The sequence below is a fragment of the Saprolegnia diclina genome, assembly GCF_000281045.1.
Source record: "Saprolegnia diclina VS20 unplaced genomic scaffold supercont1.23, whole genome shotgun sequence".
Taxonomy (NCBI): domain Eukaryota; phylum Oomycota; class Saprolegniomycetes; order Saprolegniales; family Saprolegniaceae; genus Saprolegnia; species Saprolegnia diclina.
The window spans coordinates 611,310-623,996 of NW_008246090.1; the positions used below are offsets into that span (position 1 = coordinate 611,310).

A 12,687-nucleotide genomic window follows, 5' to 3' on the forward strand; every position below is an offset into this window, starting at 1 on the left:
AAAAGCAGACTAGATATAAAACGTATACAAAGGGTCCAGGTCGTGCCTCATACTGACGTGCAAATCATGGGGTATCCAGCATTGCATTCGGATGAGCGAGTTTTGATCATTGGCACGACCGTTGGACAGGGAGAGACGAAACGCGGCGGCGGCGTGGTGTACCAAAGCGTCATGTATTCACAAGAGGTTAGCAAACCATGACGTGCGCCAAAGGCTGAGGCCGCTTGTAGCCATTTACAAGGGGATGAAGCGGTTCTGGTGCATGGCGTTGATACCGGGGCGACCGTGGGCGACGGGCTTGTACGTGATCGAGAGTTCACCAAGGTAGTGACCGACCATCTCGGGCTAGACATACAGAATGAGCGCCTGCCCGGGTGTCGGGATATATCAGAAAAGCTCTCTTGGGTCGCCCCGTACACAGAACGGTCACAAAGGGAGGAGAGTCGAGGCGCGTGACGTAGCCACGGCCTGCTCTTCGGGTACAAAGGCCCTCCTCCCCCGAGAGCTGTGATATATGTTCTGGAACACACCTTGATTTCGACACCGTTGAACGACTTGCCGTTGTAGATACCGATGACCGAGCCGATCATCTCGGGGACGACGATCATGTTACGGAGGTGCGTCTTGATACCACGCGGGCGCTCAAGGGGCTTGGCCTCCTGCTTGGCCTTGCGCAGGCGCTTGATGAGCGCCATCGGCTTGCGCTTAAGACCACGCGAGAAGCGGCGGCGGGCGCGCGCGTTCACGAGGTCCATGAGCTCTTCGTGGTTGAGGTCGAGGAGCTTGTCAAGGTCCACGCCACGGTACGTGAACTTCTTGAAGGCGCGCTTCTTGCGGGCCGCAGCGATTTCGATCAGATCATGTTCGTCAGCCTACGCACCATGAGCCTTGGCTCTAAGACGCCGCTAAGACGCTACCATGGTGTTCGTTTGGTACACTTTGGAAAGTGAAAACTCACGCGAGTTTGCCGTCGCCGTTGATTGGCCGAAACGACTGGCTATGGGCCCCTCCTGTCTCAAGCACCATACATTTCCTAAGTCCGCCTCGCTCGTCTAAGTGCGCTTTAAATCCAACGATTTAATTCTACATACAAACCACAACATATACAATACGAAACAGGGCCAAGTGCAATTTGGTTGGAGTTGGTGCACTGGTCGGGCGACTAACTAACAAGCGCAAATCATTAACAAAAAAGGCGTGTGTCTCCCCAAGGTTAAACGACTACGTCAAGATGGGCATCTCTATGGAACGCAAGGGCGAATACTTTGTCAAGCTCGAGGGCTTGCTCGGTGACTACACCAAGATCTTCCTCGTGACGGTCGACAACGTCGGCTCGAACCAGATCCAGCAGATCCGTATCGCGCTCCGCGGCACGGGCGAGGTGCTCATGGGCAAGAACACGATGATCCGCAAGGTCTTCGCCAACTTCCTCAAGAAGAACCCGGGCCACCCGCTTGAGCAGCTCATCCCGCTCCTCCGCGGCAACGTCGGCTTTGTCTTCACCAACTCGGACCTCGGCGAGGTGCGCAAGGTGCTTGACGACAACAAGGTCCCGGCCCCGGCCCGTATCGGTGCCATCGCCCCCGTCGATGTGTGGTGCCCGGCTGGTCCCACCGGCTGCGACCCCGGCCAGACCTCGTTCTTCCAGGCCCTCCAGATCGGTACCAAGATCCAGAAGGGTCAGATTGAAATCGTCTCGGACGTGCTCCTCACCAAGAAGGGCGAGAAGGTCGGCAACTCGGAGGCTGCGCTCCTCCAGAAGCTCAACATCCGCCCGTTCTCGTACGGTATGTCGATCGTGACGGTCTACGACAACGGCTCGATGTTCGACCCCGCTGTCCTCGACCTTACGGAGGACGACCTCGTCAACAAGTTTGTCGCTGGTCTCCGCAACGTCGCCGCCGTCTCGCTCGCGCTTGGCTTCCCCACGCTCGCGTCGATCCCGCACTCGATCGCCAACGCCTTCAAGACGCTCGTCGCTGTCGCCGTCGAGTGCGAGTCGTTCTCGTTCAAGAAGGCCGACCCGTTCAAGGCCTTCCTTGCCGACCCGTCGGCCTTTGCCGCTGCCGCCCCGGCTGCCGGCGGTGCCGCCCCGGCCGCCGCTGCCGTCGAGGAGAAGAAGGCTGAGTCGGAGGAGGACGTCACGGCCGCTGGCATGTTCGGCGGTGGCTCGGACTACTAAGCGACTAGTCGTTTCCATCTCACCTTGGGTTTCGAGAAGCAATAAGATCTACCTAAGACTGCGTTGCCTCTCATCATAAGCATTTTTGTCGCCTTCTGCAAATGCTGCAAGAAGACCGTGCAAGCGGACGGGGGGCGGTGGGTTGGATTTGGCCGGTGATCGACTCAGTGACCCGAAGAGGAGACAGGAGTCGTGCAGCCACTCGTCAACTCGAGTACACAGCAACCCCGTAAGGTTTGCTGGTGCATACGGTACGTCTTGAGCCCCTTGGTCGTCTTGGGTCGGTACCAGGTCGGAAGTATGTGTTGTCGAGGATCTAGTGCATGCATCATCGAGTGACCTCGTCGTCATCGCAGATGTTTGGGCTCCAACAAATACTAGAAGCCGACTGATTGAGCCGAGGCGGGCAGTCGTTGCAGAGGTATTCAAGCATCGATCAACAGTGTGTGGGCCCTTGTCTGAGACCAGTGACCAGTCTTCTACTCTCCCGACCCGATGAGCAAAGCAAGTCCAAGACGCAGTGACGTACATGTATTGTACTAGTACTTGGTTTGACACTCGTGGCGAAACGGCAGCAGGGTTTTTTCAGAAAGGCCGCCCGTATGAGCCTCAAGGACGCGGCCGAGCGCGTGAGTGCGATCGAACAAGCCTTCCACGACGACGCGAGTGCGTTGAGCGCGTCCAACTCGGACGCTGCGATGCGCTTGACGGTGCTTACGGCTGTGGGTCGCCACGGCGACGCGTTCACGGAAGCGGCGCAAGGAGGCCGCGCCGCCGAGGTCGAGCGGTACCTCGAGCAAGGCCTCGATGTCAACACCAAGCACTCGGTAGCCGCGATGCATTCGTGTCATTTTCATGCTGCTGCGACTAGGAGCTCGGGTGGACCGCGCTGCACATGGCGGCCGCCAACGGCCACGAAGACATTGTGCGGCTTCTGCTGCGACACGGCGCCGACCAATCCAAGATATCGTCGGTACTGTGGTCCTTGCATCGCGCACGCGTCGAGGCTATTCGATGCAAATAGAAGAAGGAGAAGACACCGCTCGAGCTCGCGGTGCAGCGCGGCCATAGCTCGATCGCCAACCTCCTTCGCAGTACTACGTCGAATGCTCGAGGTTGTGCCACTGTGATATTCACTTCGTAGAGGGTTCGTGGGGCAGCAGCTCGGCGTCGCACGAAGAGTTTGTCGAAGCCGGCCGGCGCGGCCTCACAGACGTGCTCCGGCGCCTCCTTGGGGACGGTGTCCAGGTTCACGTGACCAACGTACAATATTGTCAACCGCACTTTCGAAAAAATGGACGTATTAGCGCTACGGTGTCTCGGCGCTCATGTTTGCTGCCGACCAAGGGCACGTTGAGGCGACGCGTCTCCTGCTGCACCACGGCGCCGACCCGAAGAGCCTCACGGTACACCTGCGCCGTCCGACGCGGCTCACGTTGGCGGTGACTAGAAGTTTGGGCAGCCGCTCTTTCTGTCGGTGATTGACCACGGGCATACCAAGATCGCCCAGCTCTTTCTCGACTACGGCGCGCCCGTCCAGATGGCGACCGTGCGCATGGACAGATCGCAAGCGGCGTTAAGATAGTATGCGTGGGATAGGACGACCTCGTGACGGGACTGCACATTGCGGCCGAGCGCGGGCACGCCGACTTGTGCCAGCTCCTTTTGCGCTACAACGCCGACAAGAGCGCGCGCACGGCGAGCGGCGACACGCCGTACCGCGTCGCGTACCGGAACGAGATGCTTGCGACTCAAACGACGAGCGGCGAGACGTTGGAAGTCTTACTGTCCTAAGCGCCAAGTCCCATTTTCATGTCGAGGAAACCTCCAACTTTTCGCCTTGTCAGAGACTTAAGACACCTTGTCGTCGTCGCGGAATGTCGACGGCGCCTCGACGACATTTGTTTCGCTCTATTATTATATCTTCCGGCGAGTGCTGCTAGCTGAAATCAAAGTCGCGCGCCCCACCACCACACCTCGGGGGGCGTTCTTGCTGGGCGTGTTGCCGCGGGGCGTGTTGCTTGACGCTACCAACGTCGAAGTTGACAGTTTCCACGAACCTCCAACGCGCTGATAAGCTTCGATGGGACCACCAACGCCGATTCTCCGCTTCTCGGCCGACGCGACCCTCTTTTATTGTTGGGTCGACATGCAAGCCACGACGTCTCCGGTGGCATTCTGCCGCAGCGGGTTCGTTGCCTGTCTGGATCCAACGAGCACCAACAATAGCTCTTTCGCGTGTTGCTGCAGTACGACTGCCGCCTGTTTGAATCCCGGGTCGTCCAACTGCCACTGCGGCGGCGACCCAGCGCAGACGAGCGAGAGCTTTCTGCGCTTCTTGACGCCACTCGCCGTCGCGATTGGGGTCTTCCTCTTGCACGTCATTTGGCAACGGGTCGTCCGGCGGCTGCCTGCGTACCAGCGCGCGCATCGCCAATGGCACGAGAAGGAGCAGATCATCAACGCCGCTATCGTTATGCCCATGTTTGTGCCCGTGGACGAGCCGGTGGGGCTGCCCCAGCTGCTCGCCGCGCTGGACGCTTGCCGGATCCACGAAGCGGTTGTCTCGACCGACGCGATCGAGGTGACGCTGCCTCGATGTTTCACGGCGCCCTCGCTACCAACATCGTCCAGTCCCCCATGACATGCAGAATAGTACAAATGTATGAGTTAGTATATCGTATGTTCAGTATTCTTTATCTATCTAGACGCGGGAGGGTGGCGGAGCTTACTCCCACGGGTACGAAGCCGGCGCGGCCGGTGCGTCGTTCGGTGGCAACGCCGCGGCTGGTGTCGCATCAGGTTGCAGCGCGGCCATCGTCGAGGCTGCATGCAGCTGCATGTCATGCACGAGCTTGTCTTCCATGACCATCGACACGTGCCCGAGGCTCTCGAGGAGCGACGGTGCCTTCTCGGCTGCAAAGGCCCGGAGATCTTCGAGTAGTTCGTACGCCGACGCCATAGTGAGCTTGGACCTTGGTGGCGGTGGTGGCTTCTTTTGCTCGAGCAGACTCCACTCTTCGGTAAACATGAGTTGCGTCGGCAAGTGGTCGTCGACTGCGATGAACTCGAGAGGGCCGAGCACGAGCGACGGCTCGACGATCGGGACGATCACGGCATAGTACAAGGCGAGAAGCGCCGCGAGGTCGTCCGAGGGGCCGATTGGGTGCCGCGCAAAGCTGGCGACGCACGTCGACGGCGCGACGCTTGCCCAGGCGTCGGCGACCCATGTAAGGACGCGGGGTCCATCGACGGACGCGGCGACTTGAAGCTTGCGCTGGGCGAGCACGTGTCGAAGCAGTCGCACGCGGTACGTGTCCTTGAACGTTTGGAGGATGCCATGCAAGAGCGGGCAGCCGCCTTGCGGGCCAAAGGTAGCCGACGGACACACGCGCACCGTGACGTGCGCGAGGTCGACGTCCGACGAATGGCACGGCGTGCTGGGCAGGAGCAGCAGAATCTTGCGGTTGCAAAGCTTCATGTCGGCGTCGAGCGAGAGAAGCCAGTCGTGGAAGATGTCGGCGGTCATCCATGCTTGCGGCGCCTTCTTCATGCCTAGCGCTTCGAGCGACGCGTCGACCTTGACCTCGCTCCCAACGATGAGCGGCGGAATCTTGTGCGACCCTGTCGCGTTGCAGCACAGCAAGAGAGTGATGACGTCGGCGTCTTCTTGCAGTGAGAGCGAGTGGTCTTTTAGGTCGCGGAGAAGCCGACCGGCCGTGTCGGGCAACGTCTGGTAGAGCAGCTGCGTCTCCGAGCCCGAGAAGACATCGTCGGGCGCATAGAGCTTGAGAAGCTCCAGCATGCGCTCCGAGGCATACCAATCGCCCCACTCTTCCAAGGACGGGTCGGGGAGGTCCATTGCCATGGGCAGTGGCGGCGCCGTCGCGGCGTGGCGCTGCTTCCGGAACGAGATGTGGTGGCGCTTGCAGAACGCCTCGAGCCAGCCGTTCGAAGCCTTGAACGACTGCGCTTGCGGCACACGCTTGGCGAGCTCGAGCGCTTTTTCTTGCACCTTGCTGCCGGAAATCGGGCCTTTCTGCGCCTTGTACCAGTCCCAGACCATGTTGTTGAGCACTTCATGGCGTGCCTTGCGCTTGGGCGCATTCGATGGCGGCGCTTCAGCTTCGTACAAGGTCTTGGCCTTCTTCTTCAAGATGTTGTTGACCGTGCCAAGGCCAATGTCGAAGTCACGGGCGAGATGGCGCTGGCTCACGCCAGAGTCGGCCCGCTGAATGAGATCGATCTTCTCAACTAGTGACGTCTCGCGCCGCTGCCGCTTGCGCTTCGGGAAGAGCGCAATCGCTTCGTCCGCGCTCGTACTCGACGGCGTGGCCGCGGCCACGAACGGCTCGTCGCCTGCCAGCAACGACGCCATGCCACGCGTATCCGGATTCCGCCGTAATGTCCGGATACTCTGCCACGGTTCGTACACTATTTACGTCCATGAGGATAGCGCCCCTACACCGCCGGCTGTCGGCACAACGTTGCGCGGCGTACTGGATTCACGAGTACCGTAATGGCGTGATGGGTTTCGAACTTGCGCCTTTTCGTGCTGTGCCCAACGACGTTGCCAATACGATCTTATTGAACACTATTTGATGGATACGTGACCATGTGACGATGTTGAAGCTTGATGTTGAAGCAGCGCCACCCAACCTGGCCCGCCCAGGCGGCCACGATGGATGGCTTCGACATGCTTCACTCGGCATCACCTTCGGCGACCATCGCTGGCGCGGTGCGATGGCTCGGAGTTCATGATGGCGGCGCCGTGCTCGTAGCGCAATTGAGTTTCGCAATTGAGCTTCACGATGGCGCTGGCTGCTTCAAGCCCAAGGGCCACCTGCAGGCACAGAGAATCAACGTTGAAGTTGGCTATCACTATCGAGTGCATCCTTGGAGCCCACGGCTCGAGCCCGTCATTGACAGACCTCCATCGCAACCAAGCGGCGGCTAGGAAATGAACAATTGCGGGCGCAGATAGCAGGATCCCTCGAGAGGCCAAGCATGTACCTTCGCGACGGGCCAGGGCTGCGTGGCGCCAACGGCCAATCGTGGCGCCCAATCTCCACTTGCACCCGGCGCCTGCCGTCCACCAATGGCATCGCACATGTCGCATGTGGTGGATGTGGCGAGCTCAAAAATCAAGCAAACTCAATTTCCTTTCGTGGCCCCACAAAATCCACGTGGTGTTGACGCGACACGAGCCTTTTGAGTTGCATGCTTACAAATTGAGTTGTATGCTTACAAACACCAAATAGAGGAGGCTTTGAAACGCAACCGGCCGCTGATTGGCCGATGCGTTGAGTTTCGTCAAAAGGTGTCGAAAGGCGACGTGGGGTTGCGACACACGACGCCACTTCATTTCCTTTCGTGATCATGCTCGCCAAAGCCGCCTCGACCGCCACCCGCGGGTGTACGTCCATCCCCATCTTGCGCCACGCTCCACGGAGCATGGAAGCTAGGAATCGAGGTTGACGCTGTATATGCACCTCTAGTCTCCTCGCAAGCCAAGAAGATCGCCGTCGCCAACCCCGTCGTCGACCTCGATGGTGATGAGATGACGCGTGTGATCTGGGACCAGATCAAGTCCAAGTTTGTCCACCCGTACCTCGACCTGAACATCGAGTACTTTGACTTGGGCCTCCCGAACCGCGATGCGACCAACGATCAGGTCACGATCGACGCCGCTCACGCCATCAAGGAGTTCAACGTCGGTATCAAGTGCGCGACGATCACGCCCGATGAGGAGCGTGTGCAGGGTACGCGCTACATGACATGGCCTCCGTGCTCATCATAGCTGCGACGTAGAGTTCAAGCTCAAGCAGATGTGGAAGTCGCCCAACGGCACGATCCGCAACATCTTGAACGGCACGGTCTTCCGCGAGCCGATCGTCATCTCGAACGTGCCCCGCCTCGTGCCTGGCTGGAAGAAGCCGATCGTGGTCGGCCGCCACGCCTTTGGTGACCAGTACAAGTGCACGGACTTTGTCGCGAACGGCCCGGGCAAGTTTGAGATGAGCTTCACGCCGGCTGATGGCAGCGCCAAGCAGTCGTGGGAGGTCTATGACTTCAAGGGCGCCGGCGTTGGCATGGGCATGTACAACACGGAGGACTCGATCTACGCGTTCGCCCACTCGTGCTTGTCGTTCGCGCTCACGAAGAAGCAGGACTTGTACCTCTCGACCAAGAACACGATCTTGAAGAAGTACGATGGCCGCTTCAAGGACATCTTTGAGGAAGTCTACCAGGCCGAGTACAAGGCCAAGTACGACGCGGCGGGCATCAGCTACACGCACCGCCTCATCGACGACATGGTCGCCCAGGCGCTCAAGTCGGACGGTGGCTTTGTCTGGGCCTGCAAGAACTACGATGGTGATGTCCAGTCGGACATTGTCGCCCAGGGCTACGGCTCGCTCGGCCTCATGACGTCGGTGCTCCTCGCGCCCGATGGCAAGACGGTCGAGGCCGAGGCCGCCCACGGCACGGTCACGCGCCACTGGCGCGAGTACCAGAAGGGCAAGGCCACGTCGACGAACCCGATCGCGTCCATGTACGCCTGGACGCGCGGCCTCGCGCACCGCGGCAAGCTCGATGGCAACAACGAGCTCATCACGTTCTGCAATGACTGGGAGTCGGCGGTCATTGAGACGGTCGAGAAGGGCTTCATGACCAAGGATCTCGCCATCTGCGTCCACGGCACGTCGAACGTGACGCCCGACCAGTACCTCACGACCGAGCCCTTCATGGACGAAGTCAAGAAGACGTTGGATGCCAACCGTGCCCGCAAGTAATTACTATAATCGACGAGCAATCGAAGCCCTGTTGTCCCATCCTTCCTCTTCGTCCTTTACGCATTACGATGGAACTGCCAGCAACAGCATGGTGCATCCTTGGTTCTCAGAGTCGAGCACGACCCTACGTACGCACGACCCCAGAACGCCACCACCATATCGACCGGTGTGGTCATGCGTGCAGGCTGCCTGCGCCCCGCAATTGCTTGTGGCATGCATATATCAACGCAGCAGCTCGCCTTGGCAAGTGGTACCGTGACGTCGATCGTCTTCGAGCTACATAGCACACTCGGCTTGCCATTCGCCGTACCTTTGCTCGTCGACTCGAAGCTCTTCGGATGTGTCCTACAACGTGGAGACAATGGCGACAGGCTGCCACTGCTGGTATACTACGGCCGTGGCATTGTCATTTGGTCGGGTTCCGAGTTGGTGGAGCTTGGTCTGGGGCTGGTAGACGGCGCAGAAGGACCCAATGTCGGATCTTTGGGTCTGCGAAATCGGGTCGAGCTCGCCACGCGCAGCGCAGACGTTCAGCGCCTCGAGCCCGTGGCGCCAGCACAAGCACTTCAACTTGGGAGCGAGGAGGCACCGACCACGATAGAGCCGAGGTTGTCACGGCTCGTTCGCTTGACGATCCGTGGTCGGGCATCTCGAGATGGCGCGTCGTTTCGTCCGCTATGGAATCATACTCGTACAAGTGCTAACCCTCGTCCAACCCAGAGAGCTTTGACAACGTCCATTCAACGGTATTATCGATGCGTGAGGTATCTACGCCATGGACGGCGCGTGGTCCTCTGTCGAGGTCTTGCGCGTGTACCCGCGCTCCGCCTTGGGGCGGAAGCATGCGCGGCCCGACTTGCGGCAACGGTAGACGCCAAAGGCGACCACAAGCGCAGTCAGAACCGCAACAAGGACGCCGATAAGTGTCCCGGTGTGCGACGTACTGGTACTGACGTACGATCCATACATCGTCGGCTGGTGGGGCTCGTACGCAGGGACCGGCACAGCGGTGTACGTGGTCACAGGCGGCGACGCCATTGGCGTGTACGCGCCGGGCAGCCCGCCGGGAACGGTGCCCGCGACGTACACGCGGCCCGAGCCCGCGACCGCGGTGGCGAGGGTTGTCGTCGACTGAACGTAGGCGCTACCGCTGCCCGTGACGACGACGGACGTGTCGCGGCAGTTCATGGCGCTCACAAACGCATTGCCCGCGCCAGAAATGGAGACCTTGTGCTCACGGCAGATGCCAGCCGCATACAAGTTGACTTGGCCCGTGCCATCGACCGACGTGGCCACCGAGGAAGACACATTCACGAGCGACGAGGCGCCAACGTAGGCTTTGCCCGAGCCCGTCGCGGCCATCTTGAGCGAGCCGACATCCAGCGTTGTCGTCAAGAGCGCCAGCGTGCCCGAACCACCGACAGCAACGTTCAAACCCGAGTTTACCTTTGTCACCGGTACTTCCCACTGGAGCCGGCTTGAGCCAGACACCGAGATGGTCAAGTTTGCAAGCTCAAGAGACGGCGCCGAGACGTACACAGCACTGGAGCCCGTCGTTGTCAAGACAACGGACGTGGTCTGGAGTGCGTAAGGGGCCACGACCACGTCGCTCGAGCGCATGGCGCGAAGCGACGCCAGCGACCGCGTCGGCATGTACACGTCAATGAGGTAGCGCACTTCAGTGTTGCGGAGGCGGTCGTAGCCATCTTCGGCAAGATCAAAGCCGAGAGCTTTGCCGTCGTCTTGGAATGCAAGACTGTCGAGGAAGGCTTGGGAGTCGGCGCGCACGACAATGGATGGTGTCGGTGCGTCGTAGGCGCGGATGAAGGCGTGAAGCGGGACATTGAGGCTATCGGTGGCGGTTGACGAGCTATTGTAGATCTTTACGGGCCACGCCGAAGATGTCATTGTTGTTGTTGTTGTTGTTGAGAGAAAAAGGGAAAATGAAACGTGGGAACGGGCCTCGCGCGGTTGTGGTATCACCACGTTATCGAGGTTCGCCGTCATGTCCAACACCGCCGCGTCACTTTGCGACGATTAGGTTATGAAAAAAAAACATATTTGTGTTATCCACATGCAATCCATCCGCTCAAACTGCTCGACGGCGCTTGCCACAGGTTTCGAGTCGTGGACGATGGTAGGGGTCTGCACACAACTCGTTTCAATGGTTTCAGCCGACGACGGGTACTACGAGGCAGCTGAGCGCAAATGTGACGTGCACACAGCAGCAAGCTAGACGCGGTGAGGCGTGAAATGGACTTGGGCTCACGCCAGAGCAAGTTGGTGCGACTGGATTCAGTGATTTACAGAATGCATTTTGATTGGACACGTTAAAACATATGTCGTCATGATCACATCTCATGCAAGACCATCAAACCTTTCGTGTCCTTTCTACATGCATTCTTGCTATTTTTTCGGCAGCCTCAGCACGTACCTTCACAGGCGCCAATTAGGGTCCTAAATACTGCAAGCGGATCTGTATTTGTGACGGGCGCAACCACCAAAGCAAGGTATACCACGGGCGAGAGGGGTCGCGAGGCAGTCGTTAGTCGGTCGTTAGTCGGTCTTTAGCTGGTCTTCAGTTGGTCGTACCTTGCCACAACTGACGACGGCACGTCATGCATGAGCCCGAAGTTTCAGCATGTATGTGTGTGCGCTGTTGGTCTTGTTTATCGCTCGATGAGTTTCGCCCACTGCCGACGGGTGCGGATCAAAAATGAGCGGAGCCCGGCAGAAAAATGAGCGAGGCTGGAAACGGTACATAAATGAGCGAAATTTAACCACAATTACCCTTCCCCTTTCCCTGGCAGAGCCTTTGGCGGGCCAAGAGTGCCGGCTCGGGTTAAATTGGACAACGGATTTGCACTTCGTGCAAACCCGCAGCCGATTTAACCCTTTATACACATCGCGTCCGCTCATTTTTCTGCCGTTTGGAGCCTCGCTCATTTTTCTACCGGGCTCCGCTCATTTTTAATCTTTTTTCCACTGCCGACATGGCGGACGTAGGCGTTCAGGAAACGATTGGCGCGAGAATGACTTGCGACGGGATTCACAGTCGTGGCTCCATCTAGTACTCCAGCACTAATGACTGCGGACGCGCCGCCACACAACCAGTACTCGTGTCGGCCCCCTACCCCAAACCTAGCTAGCTCAGTACTAGCAAGGGATTGATTATTGACCCTTGGTACTAGGACGCGTTGCAATTCGCTGCATAGATATGCCATGGCAATGGTATTTCTTCAGCACAAGCCAGCACAATTCTTCAATTGGAGTATTTCCTGGGTACCAAGATCGCTGTGTCCGTAAGAGGAGCCACGTGAAACTGCCAAGCGAATTCCCGCCTCTTGGATCGGTATGCAGCGAGTATGGTCCGAGTGGCTCTCGGAGCGCGTTGGCCCCTTGTACGTCGTGGTCTCCGTCGCACTGAGCCTTCTCGCCCTTGAACACATGACCATCTACTTGGCGACTGATACATTTTGGCCCAACTTTCCACTGGTATCCGTATCGCTTCAGCAACTTGTCAACAATGCACTCTCGCATACGTCCGCACCCACGGCCCTGGACCTCTTGGGACCATCGCACGTCCTTCTCGCCGACGCTGGTACTATCTCGCCAGTCTACCCTCGGCTGCTCCTGTACGAAGCGCTCACGGACCTCACGTCGGCGGTGACAGGCCTTCGCCAACTGGACACGAATCATGTCGTGCTCATG

At 58.9% G+C, this 12,687-nt stretch overlaps 6 protein-coding genes across 6 annotated transcripts; 4 read left to right on the top strand and 2 right to left on the bottom strand.

Annotated features, from left to right (window-relative positions):
- Positions 1-154: 154 nt before the first annotated feature.
- SDRG_07996 (40S ribosomal protein S15) lies at positions 155-986 on the bottom strand. Its single transcript, XM_008613862.1, has 3 exons — positions 918-986; positions 531-872; positions 155-345 (listed from the first exon to the last, which is right to left on the bottom strand). The coding sequence occupies exons 1-3, from the start codon at positions 918-920 to the stop codon at positions 235-237; spliced, it is 456 nt and encodes a 151-aa protein (XP_008612084.1). The 5' UTR covers positions 921-986; the 3' UTR covers positions 155-234.
- Positions 987-1,144: 158 nt separating this feature from the next.
- On the top strand, positions 1,145-2,301 carry SDRG_07997 (50S ribosomal protein LP0). Its single transcript, XM_008613863.1, has one exon. It carries the CDS (start codon positions 1,232-1,234, stop codon positions 2,180-2,182), a length of 951 nt encoding a protein of 316 aa, XP_008612085.1. The 5' UTR covers positions 1,145-1,231; the 3' UTR covers positions 2,183-2,301.
- Positions 2,302-2,784: 483 nt separating this feature from the next.
- Positions 2,785-3,976, top strand: SDRG_07998 (hypothetical protein; the record flags this gene model as incomplete). Its single annotated transcript, XM_008613864.1, has 7 exons — positions 2,785-3,009; positions 3,054-3,155; positions 3,207-3,276; positions 3,327-3,445; positions 3,490-3,588; positions 3,633-3,731; positions 3,782-3,976. The coding sequence occupies 7 exons, from the start codon at positions 2,785-2,787 to the stop codon at positions 3,974-3,976; spliced, it is 909 nt and encodes a 302-aa protein (XP_008612086.1).
- A 289-nt stretch (positions 3,977-4,265) lies between these two features.
- SDRG_07999 (hypothetical protein) lies at positions 4,266-4,826 on the top strand (the record flags this gene model as incomplete). Its single annotated transcript, XM_008613865.1, has 2 exons — positions 4,266-4,372; positions 4,433-4,826. 2 exons carry the CDS (start codon positions 4,266-4,268, stop codon positions 4,824-4,826), a joined length of 501 nt encoding a protein of 166 aa, XP_008612087.1.
- Positions 4,827-7,494: 2,668 nt separating this feature from the next.
- On the top strand, positions 7,495-9,017 carry SDRG_08000 (isocitrate dehydrogenase [NADP], mitochondrial). The gene is made up of 3 exons (XM_008613866.1): positions 7,495-7,598; positions 7,681-7,944; positions 7,994-9,017. The coding sequence occupies exons 1-3, from the start codon at positions 7,562-7,564 to the stop codon at positions 8,974-8,976; spliced, it is 1,284 nt and encodes a 427-aa protein (XP_008612088.1). The 5' UTR covers positions 7,495-7,561; the 3' UTR covers positions 8,977-9,017.
- A 680-nt stretch (positions 9,018-9,697) lies between these two features.
- On the bottom strand, positions 9,698-10,884 carry SDRG_08001 (hypothetical protein; the record flags this gene model as incomplete). Its single annotated transcript, XM_008613867.1, has 1 exon — positions 9,698-10,884. The coding sequence occupies one exon, from the start codon at positions 10,882-10,884 to the stop codon at positions 9,745-9,747; it is 1,140 nt and encodes a 379-aa protein (XP_008612089.1). The 3' UTR covers positions 9,698-9,744.
- Between the last annotated feature and the right edge of the window lie 1,803 nt (positions 10,885-12,687).